At 38.8% G+C, this 18,692-nt stretch overlaps 1 protein-coding gene across 3 annotated transcripts in view; it reads right to left on the reverse strand.

Moving 5' to 3' along the window:
* FNDC3B (fibronectin type III domain containing 3B) overlaps positions 1–18,692 on the reverse strand; it is a 331,538-nt gene that overhangs the window by 222,514 nt on the left and 90,332 nt on the right. For all 3 annotated transcript variants that reach the window (XM_073232085.1, XM_073232084.1, XM_073232083.1), the window contains exon 3: positions 11,876–11,951. In XM_073232085.1, the coding sequence (XP_073088186.1) occupies positions 11,876–11,951 (76 nt within the window). The remainder of the gene's footprint in view (positions 1–11,875; positions 11,952–18,692) is intronic.

The raw sequence follows: 18,692 nt of genomic DNA on the forward strand, positions 1-18,692 counted from the left end.
CTTGATACAGTGTATAATGCTGTTTTTCTGTTTAGATTATCTTTTTCATATTTGCCTAAGTTTCTTAACTCCAAATACTACATAATAAGAGTCATTAAACTTTAAATATTTCTAGGCTATCTCTGACAGTCGTATTTATTCTTATTATATGGGAACTGGGGCACAAAGAAAATGGAATTCCTAATAAAATGGCAGCTGAATTAGGAGATGTACGCTGAGAGATTGCACAAACAAATCCCTTGAAAATAAGAGTTCCTGAGTCCAACCTCAGTTCATAAAAACTACAGTGGAGGAAGGGGGAAAAATCTCAGACCAAGAAAAAATTGAGTTTACAACTGAGAATTTAAGCCAATTATTCCTTCTCATTTTTCTGCATTCACATGGATTTTTTCCCCCTTTTTTCCATTTCGTGACCAAACTTTATCCTGAGAGTTCTTTTGTTTAAGGGCACTACTTCTATAAATCCCTTTTTCTTACAAATGCCCCTTACCCCAACGATCTCCTACCTTAGTTGTTCTCACAGCCTGGTCCCAGAACCAAGAACACTGTATCACCTGCAAACTTAGAAATACAAATTCTCAAGTCCCACCTACCCCAGACCTGAATCAGAATCCCTGGGGGGTGGTACCAACAATCTCCATTTAACAAACTCTCCAGATAATTCTGATCCAGGCTAAAGTTACTGGTAATTGTCAGCACCTGACACCAGATGTAATGCCCTGGATTCAGGTATGTTGTGCGGATGACCTGAGTCAAGCATCAGGCTATTTCCTAAACACCTACAGCATTTGAGGTACTAGGCGAGATCCAGGAAGGGAACAAAGAGGAAAGCAACAGAGCCAGCCCAATTCTTTCATAATGTCAAGTAGAAACAAGGCTAAAAGCAGCTTCTTAAGCAATTATCAGATGGTTATTTTCTCATCTCACTTTTTCAACTCCAATCACCTTGCACAGTCTTACCTATATTCAACTTTGAGTTTTATTGGTTTACAATAGGTGAGCTATTCTGTTTATATCTAAATAAAGGTAAAATACAGCTGTACTCGCACTGAAAGGAATAAACTCAAATTTCTGTTTGATGACCCTTGTTTATTCCTTGTGGAAGTTTATAATTAATGAGCAATTTTAATTAAAAAGCTCAGTAACGACAACCACCACATACAATCTACTTAAGTATATGGAGACAAGACAAAAGATCTTTAACACTTTGCAGAATTGCAAAACCTGGGAACAGCCGCAGGTAGTATCATGTGCAGTGTGAAGTACTTGGGAAAACATGGCATGAGAGTTTCTGAAACTACCCTGAGGATTAGGTTACCCAGAGGTTCTCAATCTGCACTGCATATTAGAATTATCTGAGATAGCTTTTCAAAACTACTGCTGCCCATGCCTTCCTTACGCCCTAGATTTTGACAACTGCCCACAATTAGCCTGGAGATCAGGTAAACATTTTTTAAAAGTTCTCCCAGGTAATTCTGAAATGCAAAATTTACAAACCACTATGTTAAAACAACCAGCTTAAAAATTCTGAGATGTTAGTGCTCTTTATCTTAAATATATGATGCAAAAACTGTCCTACTCAAAATGTGAGTGCCTGACCCACAGAATAAGAACTGTCTTCATAATTAACCAAGAATTAATCAAATTAATCTCAGGTCTTGATTTCTAACTTAAGGAATAACATGCCATACTTTTGCTATAGTTAATTAGTATTTTTTGACTATTCCATTCTTACACTCAAAGATAATTCGAAAACAAAGGTTCAATTACCCTACCTGTGAAGATTATTCTTCTTCAATAAGAGGAGAAAAGTTAAGTTCTAGCTGTGCAAAGTGCTTGCTTCATCCACACTGTTTGTACCCTGGTACACCAGCCACAGAAAACTGACACTGTTGGATTTAGCATAAAACACACTGAACTGATATTAAAAGATCCAATACTAGATAACCCAAATAATCCAACCCTGGACAGCTGTTAAAGACTTGGCACTTCAAGAAAAGATCAAACAGTTTAACTTGACATTTACATGAGATTAGTGTATATCCACTCCAATGAGAACTGTAAAACAGAACAGATAAAATTCATTTAGTCAGTCGTCTAGCAGAATAACATTTTCATTCAAAATACACTAAGAATAAAGTTTTATTTTGATTTTTTTTAAGTTTCCACTCCTTAGTCCCAAAGACTACTCTTTGCTTGATACTACACCTTCTCTTAGAAAGTATAGTTTTCTAATAATTGGAAGCTTTCTAAATTAAGCGAAAATACAGAAATATCTATAGCCAGAAAGATACCACAAAACTGTTGTTAATTCTGGCTCTACAGTGCAATGTGTAAAGTATCCTTAAAAGTATTACATTTAAATTATGTAATGCTTCCGCTTTAACTCAGACACAGAAAGACTTTATGAGTTAAAAAAAACTTCAACTTCTCTCTCCAAACTGCAAAACGAGTGTGGGAAGAGGAAGGGAGGACAGAGCCACATCCAACCACACTAGGAATGTGGGTATATTCAAAGAACCCCAAATCAGGAGTCATAAAAGAAAGTAACTGCAGTGAACAATTCTGGGTCCAGTTTTCTCCATATTTCGATGGTTCCAGAAAGAAGTACTATAAATATACTCCCCTTTTACCTAATTGTCAACATATCCTCAAAATTAGTGTGCAAGATACGTTCCAAGTCACTAAACTCTCCTCAAAGAATACCCAAGTTAACAAAGAGAAAAAACAATGCACTTAAAAAAAAAAGTGAGACTTTATTGTCTTCTGTTAATCCTAATGCTTATTCAAATAGAGTACAAAATGTTTAGTCACTATTTTTTACCTTACAGGACAAAAATTTTTTCTGGAAGACCAGATACCACATTAACTTAGGGAAATGTACAATTCTTCTGGTGCCCATGGCTACCTCCCTCTCTGCAGTATGTGCCCCACTACTCAGCAAGTAATGACTATCTCCTAAACATCTCTAATTTCTATCCCCATGTCCACCCCCCACCCCCCATGCCCTCACCCAGTCTCCCTCCACCTCCTGCCTGATCCTCTCTGTTGCCAATCTCACCATCTCTCTCTTCCTTACAATCACTGCTGATGGAGAAAGAGAAAAATTACTATTCCAACTCCATTTAATTCAGTGATGATATTCATCTACAATTTAAATACTACTCTGCCTATTCCTAGGTCTGACAGAGTTTATTGAGAGTTTACTGCTACAAATAAATGCTATAATTTTAACAGCATTAATATATTGAGTAATCTAAATGAAAATGTTTGCTAATAATGCAAAAGATAGAGTTGGCCCATCTTTTACTATTACATAGCCTTAAAAATATTCTCCAGAGTGTTCCCAACCTACTTTTCATACACACACACACACACACACACAGGTTACCAAAAGAATGAACACAATCATCATTCCTTCATACTTTTTGCAGGTAAGAAGGGTGAACCATAATCTGGACTTCTTCAGAATTACTGTTTTTGCAAACACACTCATACCTGCATTCATTACCTTAATGTGAGGAACTGAGAGAAAAAATAAGCAAATTTAACTACTTGAGCAGAAAATCAGAAAGAAAAACGAACCTCTGTGAATTTTTCCATCATTTTGACATGAATTTTTAGCAGTATATTAGGAAATAATTTTGCTTTATTCTGAATGCCTAGTAGGTGCTAATAGGCACTGAGATAAAAAGATCACAAAGATCTGATCCTTACCCTTTTAGGACCGACCCTACCCTTTAAAGAACCCTGTACAGTTTTCTTTAAAGACACCCCTAACATGAAAACTTCCATTTCAAATTGTTAAGTGTAAAAACAAGAGAAAGAGATACAGGACAAATAAAGCAAGAACTAGAAGACTGCAAGCTATGAAATAAAATGTGTTTAGACAATCAAGGGAAACATGGTTAGCTCTTCTTAATTATCTGACAAGCAAAGATCTGTTACATTTAAAGAACTCCAAGCAGTGGTACCTTCAGAAACAATATTTTAAATCATTGTTTAACAAGCCTGAAATGCAAAAAGCACAGAAGCCAAACTCCCCTTGCATAATTTTTAAATGTGTTATTTTGAAGCATTACACTAAAATGTAAAGACATCTAAAAAATCATAACCAAATCTCAATTTCACATAGGCTTTCCTGAATGCTTTAAGATGACAGGTAACAAAAATGAAGGATGGGTCAACACCTGGCCATAGTGGGGACTGGGATAATGGTGCCTATTTATTGGACCCTTATGATGACTCAGAAGCTGTTCTCAATGCTACCTACACAATGTATCATTTCAATCTCAGCAATACTTCAAGACCAATACTGTTATTCCAGTTCTACAGATAAGGAAACTGAGGAACAGAGAAGGTAAGTAATTTTATGATACACAACTGAGATGCAGGGTATTTCTAAGTCAGGCAACCTAACTCCAAACCCATACTGTTCTTACTGCCCTTCAGTACTGCCTAAAGCAGGACACATTAAATAAAGATGGAAAGTAGTAGAGGATGAGAGGGTCTAAAGAAGGGAAGACAAACCCAGAGGCACTGCTTTACTCTAGGTCTGTCTGCAGCAGCCACTCAGGCACATGTGAGCTAACTGCATATCACCCAGAAGAAAAGCAGCAACTGAAGGTTCAGCTACAACGGAACTTAACTTGAAATGCATGGAACAGTGCATCCACTGTTTTATCCACATCCTGTACCTAACCAGTATGTGCAATCCCAAAAGCCTTCATCTGAAATGCCTGAACTACTGCCATCACCATCAACCCCGGGAAAGCAAGCCTTTCCTAAGTGGGCGATGGAACGGTGACTAGGCCTTCAACTGACTTCACGAGGCAGATAATCAAGTCAGTGCCCACAACCATCACGGCATCCCTTAGCACAAAAATAATCAGCAAAGCAGTGTATATTACTATATGATGATGGCACTTACAATGGATTATCTACCAACCCCACTGGACAGGTTATCACTTTCCCCAATGTAAGAGAAGAAACTGGCGCTAAGAGATTTAGCATTAGCTAGCAAACAGCCAGGGATTCACACTAGTTAGATTCACACTGGCTCTGAAGTACAGAGCTTTTCCTCTTAGAGCATAATCTTTACAACTTCAAACAAGTCAATTTAATAGACCATTACTTGGAGAAAAAGGCCAAAGAAAGTCTGACAATAAAACACTTTGTGAAATTTTTGTCTTAGTTATGTAAACGTTAAGAATAGGTATAAACAAAATAAAAGGGAAGGGGAGAGGGTCAGAAAGCACAGACATACTGGGTACCTCCCTTGAGAGGGACTTTATACCTCCTGGGAAGCAACATAGCTTGGCACTGACGTAACTCAGTCTCATGACATTACTGAACCCTAACATGATGACAGCTGCACATATGATTACAGACCTCCCTCCCACCCATCCATAAACTGGACTTTCTGCTCTAGGGCTATCAGTACTATCAGCCTTTGTGCAGACCACCCTGCTGGTTAACCTCCAATTACTCAGCAGCAAGCTATGGTCTGAAAAGGGGCCTCTCAGGTCAGCGTGTGGAATGCTTGCTTACAACAAATGGCCGTGTATGTCCATGTGTGAAAGAAAAGCCAAATCACAGGGTCCAAAATAAGGCTCCTGAACATTTCAGAGATCACAACGCTGGAAGTGATTTTTCACCAATATTTCATCAATTTTACAAAGAGGTAAAAGACTGATTTGTTCAAGTTAGGACTTAAGAGCTATAAAAAGAGCAGGCAGGTTGGTGGAGTAATTAAAAGTTTCCTAGAAACTCAGACTCTCTCAGCTTAGAGCCTCACTGGAAGACCGTGAACTAACTCTCAACAAATACAACTTTGAGTTAACCAGAAAAAAGGGCAGGACACTGGGTCTAGCCTGGGCAAAAGACATGGTATTTTCAATTCTAAGATTTTTCAAGTCAGGCCTAACTGTTCACAGTAACATTTCAGATTAGCGATCCTTCACGACACAACCACCAAACACAGAAATGTGTTTTCAAGGCAGTTGCTCATATAGAAAAAGCAGCTCTCAAAATCCTAATTTTGTAAGAGAAAAAATATTTCCATTTGTAATACAGACATTCTACAAATAATAGTCAAATAAGTACATGTTCAATGTAATGAAAGTTAGCAAAAATTCAGAAGGATTTAAGGCATTTGCACTATAATTTCACTTTCAAATCACCCAGATATTTTTGATGAAAAAATTGGTTGCAAATTTAAACTAAAGCCAGGGTTCAGTCAACCTTAGAAAACAACCTCATTTGCAATGGTCCTCTTCTCAGTTGTAAGCCAGTAAAACAGGAATTTCTCCTCGATATGCAAAGCCTGTTTTAAAGGAGTAGGCCTTATAGAAGCTTTGCTTGTGAAGTTACAGTCTATGTCCGCTTGTAAATCCTAGCTATGACACGATTCATGTCACCTCTCGATTAAAAAAAACAAACAAAAAGACAACAAGTTCCCTAGGATCTGTCATAAAATTCGTAGAAAGAATGACAGGTCAGTGTTTTAATATGCCAAACAAGTCTAATCAATGCACTTAAAGTACCTAATGAGCGGGAAAAAAATGACGTCAAGGTCCCTGTGGTGGCCTGGATGCTGAATCACCCAAGGAGGGGAGGCGGATGGCTGACAAACGCGGAAGCGCTCTCAGTGGGGTCATTCACAGAGCCCAGCCAGAGCGGAGCGCCCCCCAGTGATACAGTTCCCGCACTCACTGAGCAGGGGGGAATCAGACACAGGGCTGAAGAAAGCTTAAGGAGAGTAGGCAGGAAGGAGGGACAGTTTCATGTTCTAATAGCATCCAAGCTTCCGCCCTCTCGGAGTACCATGACTCTCTTCGAGTCTCTCTCCTACCTTACATTCTGCTGTCATTTCAATTTGTCAACCCACTTAGCACAAGTTAGCAAAGTAAATCATCTTGTAAAAAATGTCTAAATTATTTTGGACAGAAAACATTAGCAGTTAAGTATCTTTAGTTTGCATTTTACTTAAATCTGTTTTTTCTTATATCACCATGATATTCACTTACTTTCTTCAGGCACACTAACTGTATATAACAATCTTAATACACAAAAACTGCAGTATTAATATAGGGTCAATGTGAATGTTCATTAGACTCTAGGTTTCTTTAAAGGAAACTGATTTTCAATTATCAGTGTATCTGAAATTTGGAAGTTCTTCCATAGAAACTTTAGAGACCATTTACCTAAACATCTTTAAGTTCCCAGCACAATAATAAAACTTAAAAGCAAAATCATCACACCTAATGTAATGCCATAACCAAAGAAGGGACTAGCCAGTAATTATCAGGCTGTCTGGTTGGACAGTAGGGTGGGCGCTATTGTTTCCTGTCACAACTGAATTCAGTGTAATACAAGGGCTAACGAAAGGTTTACACATACAACCAGACTGTTAGATGTAGGGCTACCTCCTCCTGCTCCTCCAGGTACACAAAGAAAGGTCAGAATGGAATGGAGTGGTCCAGGACGGCTCCGAGAGGAGACAGATGAGAGCCTTAAAGGACATGTGGTGTCTGGGCTGAAGGATTTTACAGGGAGCAGAGAAATGGTCCAGATAAAAGGATGGCATGTGTGGACAGGAAGGAAAGCTGCACTGACAGCACCTCAGCCCAGATAAGATCTGAAAATAATGGGAAAGACCTGCAGCTGCCCTCTATTAATTCCTGAATTGAAGCAAAGGCAAGAATTCATACTGATTGCTAAGATTCTCTTTTCCTCTAACAATCAGCTCTTTATACCCTTTCAACTGGCCAAGGAAATATTTTGTCTAGGATGCCATAGGTATAGTGCTTGCCTCAAGTGAGAATAAACTATGACCTTTTGTGGCCCCTTTAAGACCTATGATTCATGTTTCATGGAAAATATTGAGAAATGCTCCATTAGAAATGAATTTGCGTTCACAGCATATTGTATGTTTCCTGTGTTTTTCTTCCTTCATTATCACCAAGGACATTCCCATGAAAACAAAATCCTGTTTTTTCCCCAGAGGAACCATATTCTTTCTATTGATTTGCTTCATATTTGCAAACTACCTCTTCATGGCATCACAGTGAGCTTCTAGGATCTTTCTAGTGATGTCATATGTCCTATAGAGAAAACTATTAGGCTAACAAATTCAATGACAACGTCATGTGGTGTAATTTCAGAGTTTCCAGAAAGCCTCAGCAACCCATTCCCAACCCCTAATCCCCGCCACAGCAATCCGTAACCTGCTGGCTAGTGTTGAAACAGCAGTTACTAAGCAGATAGCTTAAACCATGGTGTAAGCAATGGGTATGACTTCAAAATTTCCAGGAAGGCCACTATCACCAACCGTCCCCTCCACTCCCCAAAAAACCATGACCCTTGCTGGCTGGTGTTGAAATACCATTACTAGAGCTTCATTCTCTTAACTTCAATTTCTAGTGAAATTAAATACTTCTTTCAGAAGTTCCCCTTAAAATATGACTCAATTTCATATCCTTTTCTAATACGTTTTTTTTTTAAGGCAAGCAAGAAAAGACTGCCTCCCACTGTACCCATTCTCTCCCATTCTCTCTCTCTCTCCTCTTCCAGCAGCTGGAGCTGCAAGCCCCACAGAGAAGCTCAGCCCACCCCACCTCTGGGCCCAATCCTGACTTTAGGGAGAAATAATTTAAGGAATTCTAAATCAATCCCCCCCTGGATCATACCATCTGCTCTTAGTTCTGTTAACAGGGTACCTGTCTTATCCTGAAGACCCAGACCCCACTGTACACTTTTGCTCTGCAAACCATCTTCACCTCATCCTGGTATCCTGCCCAGAATCCTGTTGCTCCAAGAATAGGAACCTACTCTACTCTTGTCACATGGCTCAGGAGAATGGAGTCCTACTATTTGAATTCATGCTTCCCTGATGTAAAGCTACAGAGCAAGGCAACAAAGAGCTCATGCCTTGGAGTCAGATATACTGGGGATGAAAACTTGACTCTGCCTCGTGCTGGCAATGAGACTTTAGACGTGTGAATTAATTTCTACAGACCTCAGCTTCCTCATGTGCATCTACAGTACCCATTAAATGAAAGGACACATAGTGTAAGAGCTGAATACATATCAGCAACAATAAGGATGTTAATCGCAGTGAAAGGATAATAACATAACAACTTGTGTTGGAAGTTACACCTGTTATCATCTATTCTCACATTCAATGTTGCTGTGTGCTCTACCCACCTGGAGTGAAATAGTTACTAATTCACACTGGAACTCAAATGAGGGCTTTTTTGTGTGTTTGTTTGTTTGTTTATTGAGTGGGGCATGGTGAGGCACAGACCCAGCCTATTTGATATCCATCAGCGAAGTCAGTGGTTAGGGGCTGGGTATTCCTTCCAGTTTCTGCATTCCATCCTGATGCCCCAGTGCTTCTTGGCAATCATTTGGTTCCAGGTTTTGGTCCCTCTCATCCCATTCTGTATCATTTCAATTAGGTGGGCCAGGTACCACCATGCCCTAAACAAAGATAACCACAGTATCTGGGTGTTCAGAAAAGAACAAAGAATAGGAAGGCTGGGGAAGGCAAAGATGAATGGCTCCACAATTCTGCTTTAGTAAAGACATTTTTTGAATCACTGGAAGGGGTGTTAGTGTCACTTATCTCCAAGTTCCATCATGACTAAATACAAAGCTCCCATTGTGAACAGAGCAATATACTTGCAACATTCCCTGCAGAGTACACCAGTTACTGACATGCAGCACTCAAGAAAAAAAGTTGGGGAAAGGCTAACTAGACGAATGTGTGCATGTACACACACACACACTCACTGTCTCTCTCTCCTTAGACACCAAAAAAGTAAAAGTAGGTGGCCTGAATAGAGGATTTTATATATGTTGATCTCTTCAGCAATTGTCTTTTATAGATTCTATTATACATATTCAGCTGTACATCAGTATAGACTCCCTGCCAATTCTTGGAACTCCAGTGTTACTACGACCAGAAGCAGCTCAACTGGTCTCTTACTGAACTGAAAACACCAGTTTCATTACATGTGGGTGAAATGACTTTTCAACTAGTTTTTCTAGTGAGATTTTTTTTAAGGATATGGAGTGAATCTGAAGTTTTATTTATTGATGATATCTGTCTTTTACAGTACAAGTAGAAGGAAGATTCTATCCTACACTATTTAAAAATATTTATTTCCTCTCTTCCTTTACCTGAAGTTTCTTGGTATGACTCACCACCAAAGACTAGGTTTGATTTTTAAATGGTTCAGAATACCAAAGATCAATTTCAGGGACTCAATGGTCAGACATGCAATCAACAAAAATCATTACTAAAATGGTTAAATCACTTCAGATTAACTATAACTAAAACTCATTAGGCTTGAATCTTTGAAAATACACTAATTTCCCCAAAAACAAAATTTTCCTAAATTTTGTTCTTATAGGTACAAAAACAAGTAGTGAAAGTATAAACAACACATTCTACTGTTACACAAAACAACAGAAGAAGATTCTTCCATGCAGCTCATTACAGGAAACTAAAACTAAAGGCCATTTCATTTGTTCATATATTAGTGAGCAAGTCCGGTATTAAAAATAGGGCCTCTAGTCAGATTGTAGTCCAGTCAATAACCTAGCATTGAACTCAATCACATGCCAATTTACCATTTGCCCAATAATGCCAATCACTGCTGAAGAGACCTGTCACAGACAGTTACCTCCAACACAGCAATATTTACAGGCTAAGTAGGATCAGAGTACTAAGTGACTTCTTTCCAAAGTGAACTACAGACAAGAGACACTGGTATTCCACAAAGGAGAAATTCACTGAAATGCCCTAGGAGCTGTACTTTAAAGAACTATACCATCTCAGCCAGGAACTTATTTAGGTGAGAAGATTCTGGACACTGAACTGATGTTGTAATGGAGTAAGGCTTCCAGAGATCTTGGGAGGGGCTATTTTGCATATGGGAGGGACATGAATTACTGGGGCAGAGGGTGAACTGTGGTGGGCAGCCTTCTAAGATGGCCCCAGTGATTCCTGCCAGCTGGTATTCACACCCTGTGTAATCCCCCTTCTTGAGTGGGCTGGAGCTAGTACTCCCTCTCCCCTCCAGTTGCTGCTCTGATCAAAGCCAGCTGCCAGAATGTAAGCACCCCCAGAGAGCTGTCACTTAGCAAGGAACTGAGGGAAGCCTCCACCAAGTAGCCTGCAAAAAAAAAAAAAAAAAAAAAAAAAAAAACTAAAGCCTTCCACAACCATTTGAGTAAGCCTGGAAGCAGACTGACCCTCGGACACACTTTACAGCCCACGCCTGGACTTCAGTGTTTTGAGAGGCGCAGAGCAATGACACACAGCTCTTGCTGCACCCAATTCCTGATCCATAGAAATTGAGATATCATAAAAGTTGTTGTTTTAAGCCACTAAACTCTGGAGTAATTTCTTCCTTCGTAATAAATAACCTTGATACGTAATACAGGTTTTACCTCTAAAGCATCACTCAGAATAGCATCACAATATAAATTTGAAACTTTATCTAATTTGAAAAAGTACTCGCTGTTCTCAAAGGGAATGTTAGGGTCTTTTAAAAATCTCTGCATTTTTCAAGACTACCAATTTCCATATATGAAGACACTGTAAGTTTTCCCAAGTTAAATCAATTCACTTAAAAGTCAGTAGAATACTAGAAGTAGTTAAATTTGTCCCTTTTACACCACAGGCTTGCATCAGGATAAAAGAGTCCCTGTTTGACAGAAAGAAAAAGAAAATGCAAAAAAAAAAAAAATCCACGATAAAGTATATTTCTAGAAAGTCTATGTACACATACAGAAAAACTTTATTTCCTTAAAAAAAATAAAGGCAAACTCCTTTGATTAGAAGGCTTACAAAAAGCTTCTTTACCTTGAATGCACTGAAGTGTTCCATCCTCCGCTCTTATGGTAAAAGTCTCACCTGGATTAACTTGAACGAGAATAACCTGCCAAAACAACACATTGATTTAAATTTAATATTAGAACATCTGGGATTACTCTTCCACAGTTTTATTCCTAAATTTATGTACTAGACAGGAAGTATGTGGCACAGAATCTCATATAAACACAAAACTTAGGATATGTCTTAGACGTGGTTCTAACTGAGGTGAGTAAGCACAAGCACTTGATTTTAGCTAAATGAATTCTCTGTGTTGCCTATGATGTTATGCAGGTAAAAAACTCAATTTTAAGATATTTGTTCTTTCACACAATTCCTTTTATTCTTTCATCAATTTAGAAACAATGGTTAAAGAAGAAAAAAACCACAAACTCTACTTATAAAGGAACACTGCACAGAAAAATGAAGTTCTGACCTGTACTTAAAAATCATCATGTGTAAAGGTAACACTATTAACGTAATCAGTGAATATTTCTATACACTGGAAGGATATCAAAGTGTCACATTCATCTTATAGTTCTTGGATAAAATCCTTTCCTCCTTGCCCAGAAACCATCAAGGATACTGTCCCCACTGTCTGTAATGCTCTTCTTATACTCCTTCATCTCTGCCCACCACCCAACTTAATTCTTCCCCAATCAGCCAGGCCTATTTGTCATTGTCAACTTAAGAAGTAGAATTTGACTCTTAGGACATGTCAGGGCTGCCACTATGTGTTCTATCAAAAAAAAAAAAAAAAAAAAAAAAACTCAATAGATTCTGGTGGCCTGAGTTAGGTGGTGGAAATCTCCTCCCAAAACCATACATATTTTGAAAATACAACAAATACAACTATTCCTAAAAGAGTGACTGGAAAATACAATACAGGAGCAAGGCTACATCTACAAGAGCCCAACATCTCACAGAAAAGGGTAGGACACAAAACCATGACCCAAGCACTCCCCCCTCCCCAGCTCACCAGTAGGAGGAAGGAAATCAGAGTAGGGAGGGAGTGGAAGCACAGGACTGCTAAATAACCAGCCCTGGTGGTCTGCCCTGAGAGCACAGACATACACTGCATGGTGCACTGGATATTGGAGGAGCAGAAAAGCAAAGTCCAAGATTGAGACTGTGAACAGGTTCCCACAGCCGCTTGCCTGGGATAAAAGAAACATGGGTGCTTTAAAAGTCTTAAAGGGACAAGGAAGGGTTTACCAGGTGGACAAATTTGTCCTGGCACACTCAGGCCGGCAGGCTAGGAACTTTAAGGAAGTTCAGGTGTCCTAAATCCCTGGGTGCCAACACAGCTCCAAAGCCCCTTGCAGCGATAAGCACTCTGCCATTCCTTCCCCACCCCTACTGACACTGCAAGCAAACCGGTGACCTGCCATTACTGTGGAACAGCTGGGGAGGACACCGCCTACAGCAAACACACAGCTTACCACAGAGGCTTCACCCTGTGTGTGGCTAACCAACCCAGACCCAGAGGCCGCTGCCTGTGCATGGTTGACCAGCACAGACAGTGGAGACCAGCACAGAATATGGGGGCCTTTGATCTTGTGGCAGAGATGCGCCGCACACCTGCAACCCCTGTTAGGCCATTCCAAGTGCCACCCCACGCACTGCAGTTAAGGGGATGAGCCCAAAGGCTGCTCCCTTCGCACATCTAACTGACAAAGACAGCAGAGATGGGCACAGAGATCAGAAGGCACAAAGGGGCTTTGCTATGCTGGCAGAACATGCGCTGCTAGCCTGCAACCCTTGTCACTGCCGTAGGCCGTCTCAAAGGCCTCCCCGCTCATGGCAGATTAGGGGATTAATCTAGAACCTGCTCCCTGTGTGTGGTTAACTGGCACAGACACTGGACAGGCAAGGTGACCAGCAAGCAGGAGGGCACTTTGTTCTCCCAGATGACATATGTGCCACTTGCTGGTGACAACTCCCATTGCCATAAAAAGGCAGAAGAATCTTGATCAGTCCAAAATTCCTCAAATACCAGAGAGGGTTTGGTGAGACTGAAATCACCAATCCTCCTGAAAAAGAATTCAAAACAAAAGTCATAGCATGCTGATGTAGCTACAGAGAAATATTCAAGAGCTAAGGGATGAATTCAGGAGGGAGATAACAGAAATGAAACAAACAATGGAAATATTTAAAAGCAGACTGTTAATGGAATAGAAATGAGAGAACAGGAATACAGCAAAGCTAAGGCAGAGAGAGATAAAAGGATCTATAGGAATGAAATATTATTAAGATAACTGTGTGACCAATCCAAATGGGACAATATTCATATTGTAGGGGTACCAGAAGAAGAAGAAGAGAGAAAAAGGGATAGAAAGTGTCTTTGAAGAAATAATTAATGAAAATTCCCGAATCTGGGGAAGGAAATAGTCTCTCAGACCATAGAAGTCCACAGATCTCCCAATACAGGGACCCAAGGAGGACAAAACCAAGACATATAATAATTAAAATGGCAAAGATCAAAGACAAGAACAGAATATTAAAAGCAGCCAGAGAGAGAACAAAGATCACCTACAAAGGAAAACCCATCAGGCTATCATCAGACTTATCAGCAGAAACCTTACAGGCCAGAAGGAAATGGCATGATATATTCAATGCAATGAAACAGAAGGGTATCGAACCAAGAATACTTTATCCAGCAAGATTATCATTTAAATTTGAAGAAAGGAAAAAACAATTCCCAGATAAGCAAAAGTTGAGGAAATTCACCTCCCACAAACCATCTCTACAATGTATTTTAAAGGGACTGCTCTAGATGGAAGTACTCCTAAGGCTAAACAGATGTCACTAGAGAAAATAAAACCACAGCAGAGAGTAGACCAACCAAATACGAACTAAAGGCAAAATAAAATCAGTTATCCACAAAATCAGTCAAGGGAAACACAAAGAGTACAGAATAAAACAACATATAAAGAGGTGTGGAGGAAGAAAAAGAAGGGGGAGAAATAAAGAATCATCAGACTGTATTTATAATAGCATAATAAGTGAGTTAAGTTAGACAGTGAGATACTAAAGAAGCTGCTCTTGAAACTGTGATAACCATAAATCCAAAGCCTGCAATGGCAATAATTACATATCTATCGATAATCACTCTAAATGTAAATGGACTGAATGCACCAATTAAAAAACACAGAGAAATAGAATGGATAAAAAAGCAAGACCCATCTATGTGCTGCCTACAAGAGACTCACTTCAAACCCAAAGACATACACAGACTAAAAGTGAAGGATGGAAAATGGTATTTCATGCAAACAATAGGGAGAAAAAAGCATGTGCTTCAGTACTTGTATCAGACAAAATAGACTTCCAAACAAAGAAAGTAACAAGAGACAAAGAAGGACACTACATAATGATAAAGGGGTCAGTCCAAGAGGGTATAACTATTATAAATATCTATGTACCCAACACAGGAACACCCACACATGTGAAACAAACATTAACAATTAAAGGGGGAAACAGAATGCAATGCATTCATTTTAGGAGACTTCAACACACCTCTCACTCCAAAGGACAGATCAACCAGACAGAAAATAAGTAAGCACACAGAGGGACTGAAAAACACATTAGAACAAATGGACCTAACAGACATCTACAGAACTCTACACCCAAAAGCAGCAGGAAACACATTCTTCTCAAGTACATATGGAACATTTTCCAGAATAGATCACATACTAGGCCACAAAAATAGCATCAGTAAATTCAAAAAGAATGAAATTGTACCGAACAACTTCTCAGATCACAAAAGTATAAAATTAGAAATAAATTGTACAAAGAAAACAAAAAGGCCTACAAATACATGGGGCATTAACAACATGCTCCTAAATAATAAATGGACCACTGATCAAATTAAAATAGAGATCAAGCAATATATGAAGACAAATGACAACAACAGCACAAACCCCCAACTTCTGTGGGATGCAGCAAAGGCAGTTTTAAGAGGAAAGTGTATAGCAATCCAGGCCTATTTAAAGAAGGAAGAACAATCGCAAATGAATAGTCTAAAGTCACAATTATTGCAACTGGAAAAAGGAGAACAAATGAGGCCCTAAGTCAGCAGAAGGAGGGACAGAATAAAGATCAGAGAAGAAATAAATAAAACTGAGAAGAATAAAACAATAGAAAAAAAACCCAGTGAAACCAAGAGCTGGTTCTTTGAGAAAATAAACAAAATAGATAAACCCCTGGCCAGACTTATTAATAGAAAAAGAAAATCTACACACAGCAACAGAATCAGAAATGAGAAAGGAAAAATCACTACAGACACCACAGAAATATAAAGAATTATTAGAGAATACTAGAAAATCTATATGCTAACAAACGAGATAACCTAGAAGAAATGAACAACTTTTTAGAAAAATAGAACCTTCCAAGGCTGACCAAGGAAGAAACAGAAAATCTAAATAGACCAATTACCAGCAATGAAATTGATTCAGTAATCAAAAAAACTACCCAAGAACAAAACTCCTGGAGCAGATGGATTCACTGCTGAATTTTATCAGATATTTAGAGAAGACACAATTCCCATTCTCCTTAAAGTTTTCCAAAAAAACAGAAGAAGAAGGAATACTTCCAAACTCATTCTATGAACCCAGCATCACTCTAATACCAAAATCAGGAAAAGACCCCACAAAAAAGAAAACTACAGACCAATATCCCTGATGAACACAGATGCAAAAATACTCAACAAAATATTAGCAAACTGAACTCAAAAATACATCAAGAGGATCATACACCATGATCAAGTGGATTCCATCCCAGGGATGCAAGGATGGTACAACATTCGAAAATCCATCAACATCATCCACATCATCAACAAAAAGAAGGATGAAAACCACATGGTCATCTCCATAGACACTGAAAAAGCATTTGAAAAAATTCAATATCCATTCATGATAAAAACTCTCAACCAAATAGGTATAGAGGGCAAGTACCTCAACATACTAAAGGCCATATATGACAAACCCACAGCCAACATCATACTTAACAGTGAGAGGCTGAAAGCTTTTCCTCTGAGATCAGGAACAAGACAAGGATGCCCACTCTCCCCTGCTTTTATTCAACATAGTACTGGAGGTCCTAGTCACAGCAATCAGACAATACAAAGAAATAAAAGGCACCCAGATAGGTAAGGAAGAAGTCAAACTGTCATTGTTTGCAGATGACATGATATTGTACATAAAAAATCCTAAAGAATCCACTCCAAAAATGTTAGAACTAATATTTGAATTCAGCAAAGTTGCAGGATACAAAGTTAATACACAGAAATCTGTTGCATTCCTATACACTAACAATGAACTAGCAGAAAGAGAAATCAGGAAAACACTTCCATTCATAATTGCATCAAAAAGAAAAAAATACCTAGGAATAAACCTAACCAAGGAAGTCAAAGATCTACGCCCTGAAAACTACAAGACACTCCCTAAGAGAAATTAAAGAGGACATTAATAAATAGAAATTCATCACATGTTCTTGGGTAGGAGGAATTAATATTGTCAAAATGGCCAACCTGCCTAAAGCAATCTACATATTTAATGCAATCCCTATCAAAATACCAACAACATTCTTCAACGAACTGGAACAAATAGTTCTAAAATTCATATGGAACCACAAGAGACCCAGAATAGACAAAGCAATCCTGAGAAGGAAGAATAAAGAAGAGGGGATCTCATTCCCCAACTTCAGCTCTACTATGAAGCTACACTAATCAAGACAATTTGGTGCTGGCATAAGAACAGACCCATAGACCAGTGGAACAGATTAAAGAGTCCAGATATTAACCCAAACATATATGGTCAATTAATATACAATAAAGGAGTCATGGATATTTAATGTGGAAATGACAGCCTCTTCAACAGCTGGTGTTGGCAAAACTGGACAGCTACATGTAAGAGAATGAAACTGGATCATTGTCTAACCCCATATACAAAAGTAAATTCGAAACGGATCAAAGACCTGAATATAAGTCATGAAACCATAAACTCTTAAAAAAAACATAGGCAAAAATCTCTTGGACATAAACATGAGTGACTTCCTCATGAACATCTCTCCGCGGGCAAGGGAAACAAAAGCAAAAATGAACAAGTGGGACTATAGCAAGCTGAAAAGCTTCTGTACAGTAAAGAACATCATCAATAGAAAAAAGCATCCTACAGTGTAGGAGCATATGTTCATAAATGACATATCCGATAAAGCATTGACATCCAAAATATATAAAGAGCTCATGCACCTCAACAAACAAAAAGCAAATAATCCAATTAAAAAATGGGCAGAAGAGCTGAACAGACAGTTCTCCAAAGAAGAAATTCAGGTGGCCAATAGGCACATGAAAAGATGCTCCACATTGCTAATTATCAGGGAAATGCAAATTTAAAACCGCAATGAGATGTCACCTCATACCAGTTAGGATGGCCAACACAGAAAAGACTAGGAACAACAAATGCTGGCGACCATGTGGAGAAAGGGGGAACCCTCCTACACTGCTGGTGGGAATGTAAACTAGTTCAACCATTGTGGAAAGCAGTATGGAGGTTCCTCAAAAAACTCAAAATAGAATAGAAATACTATTTGACCCAGGAATCCCACTGCTAGGAATTTACCCTAGGAACGCAGCAGCCCAGTTTGAAAAAGACATATGCACCCCTATGTTTATTGTAGCACTATTTACAATAGCCAAGAAATGGAAGCAACCCAAGTGTCCAGTAGTAGATGAATGGATAAAGAAAATGTGGTACATAAACACAATGGAATATTATTCAGCAATAAGAAGAAAACAAATCCTACCATTTGC

This window comes from Manis javanica, chromosome 3 (assembly GCF_040802235.1).
Source record: "Manis javanica isolate MJ-LG chromosome 3, MJ_LKY, whole genome shotgun sequence".
Classification (NCBI taxonomy): domain Eukaryota; kingdom Metazoa; phylum Chordata; class Mammalia; order Pholidota; family Manidae; genus Manis; species Manis javanica.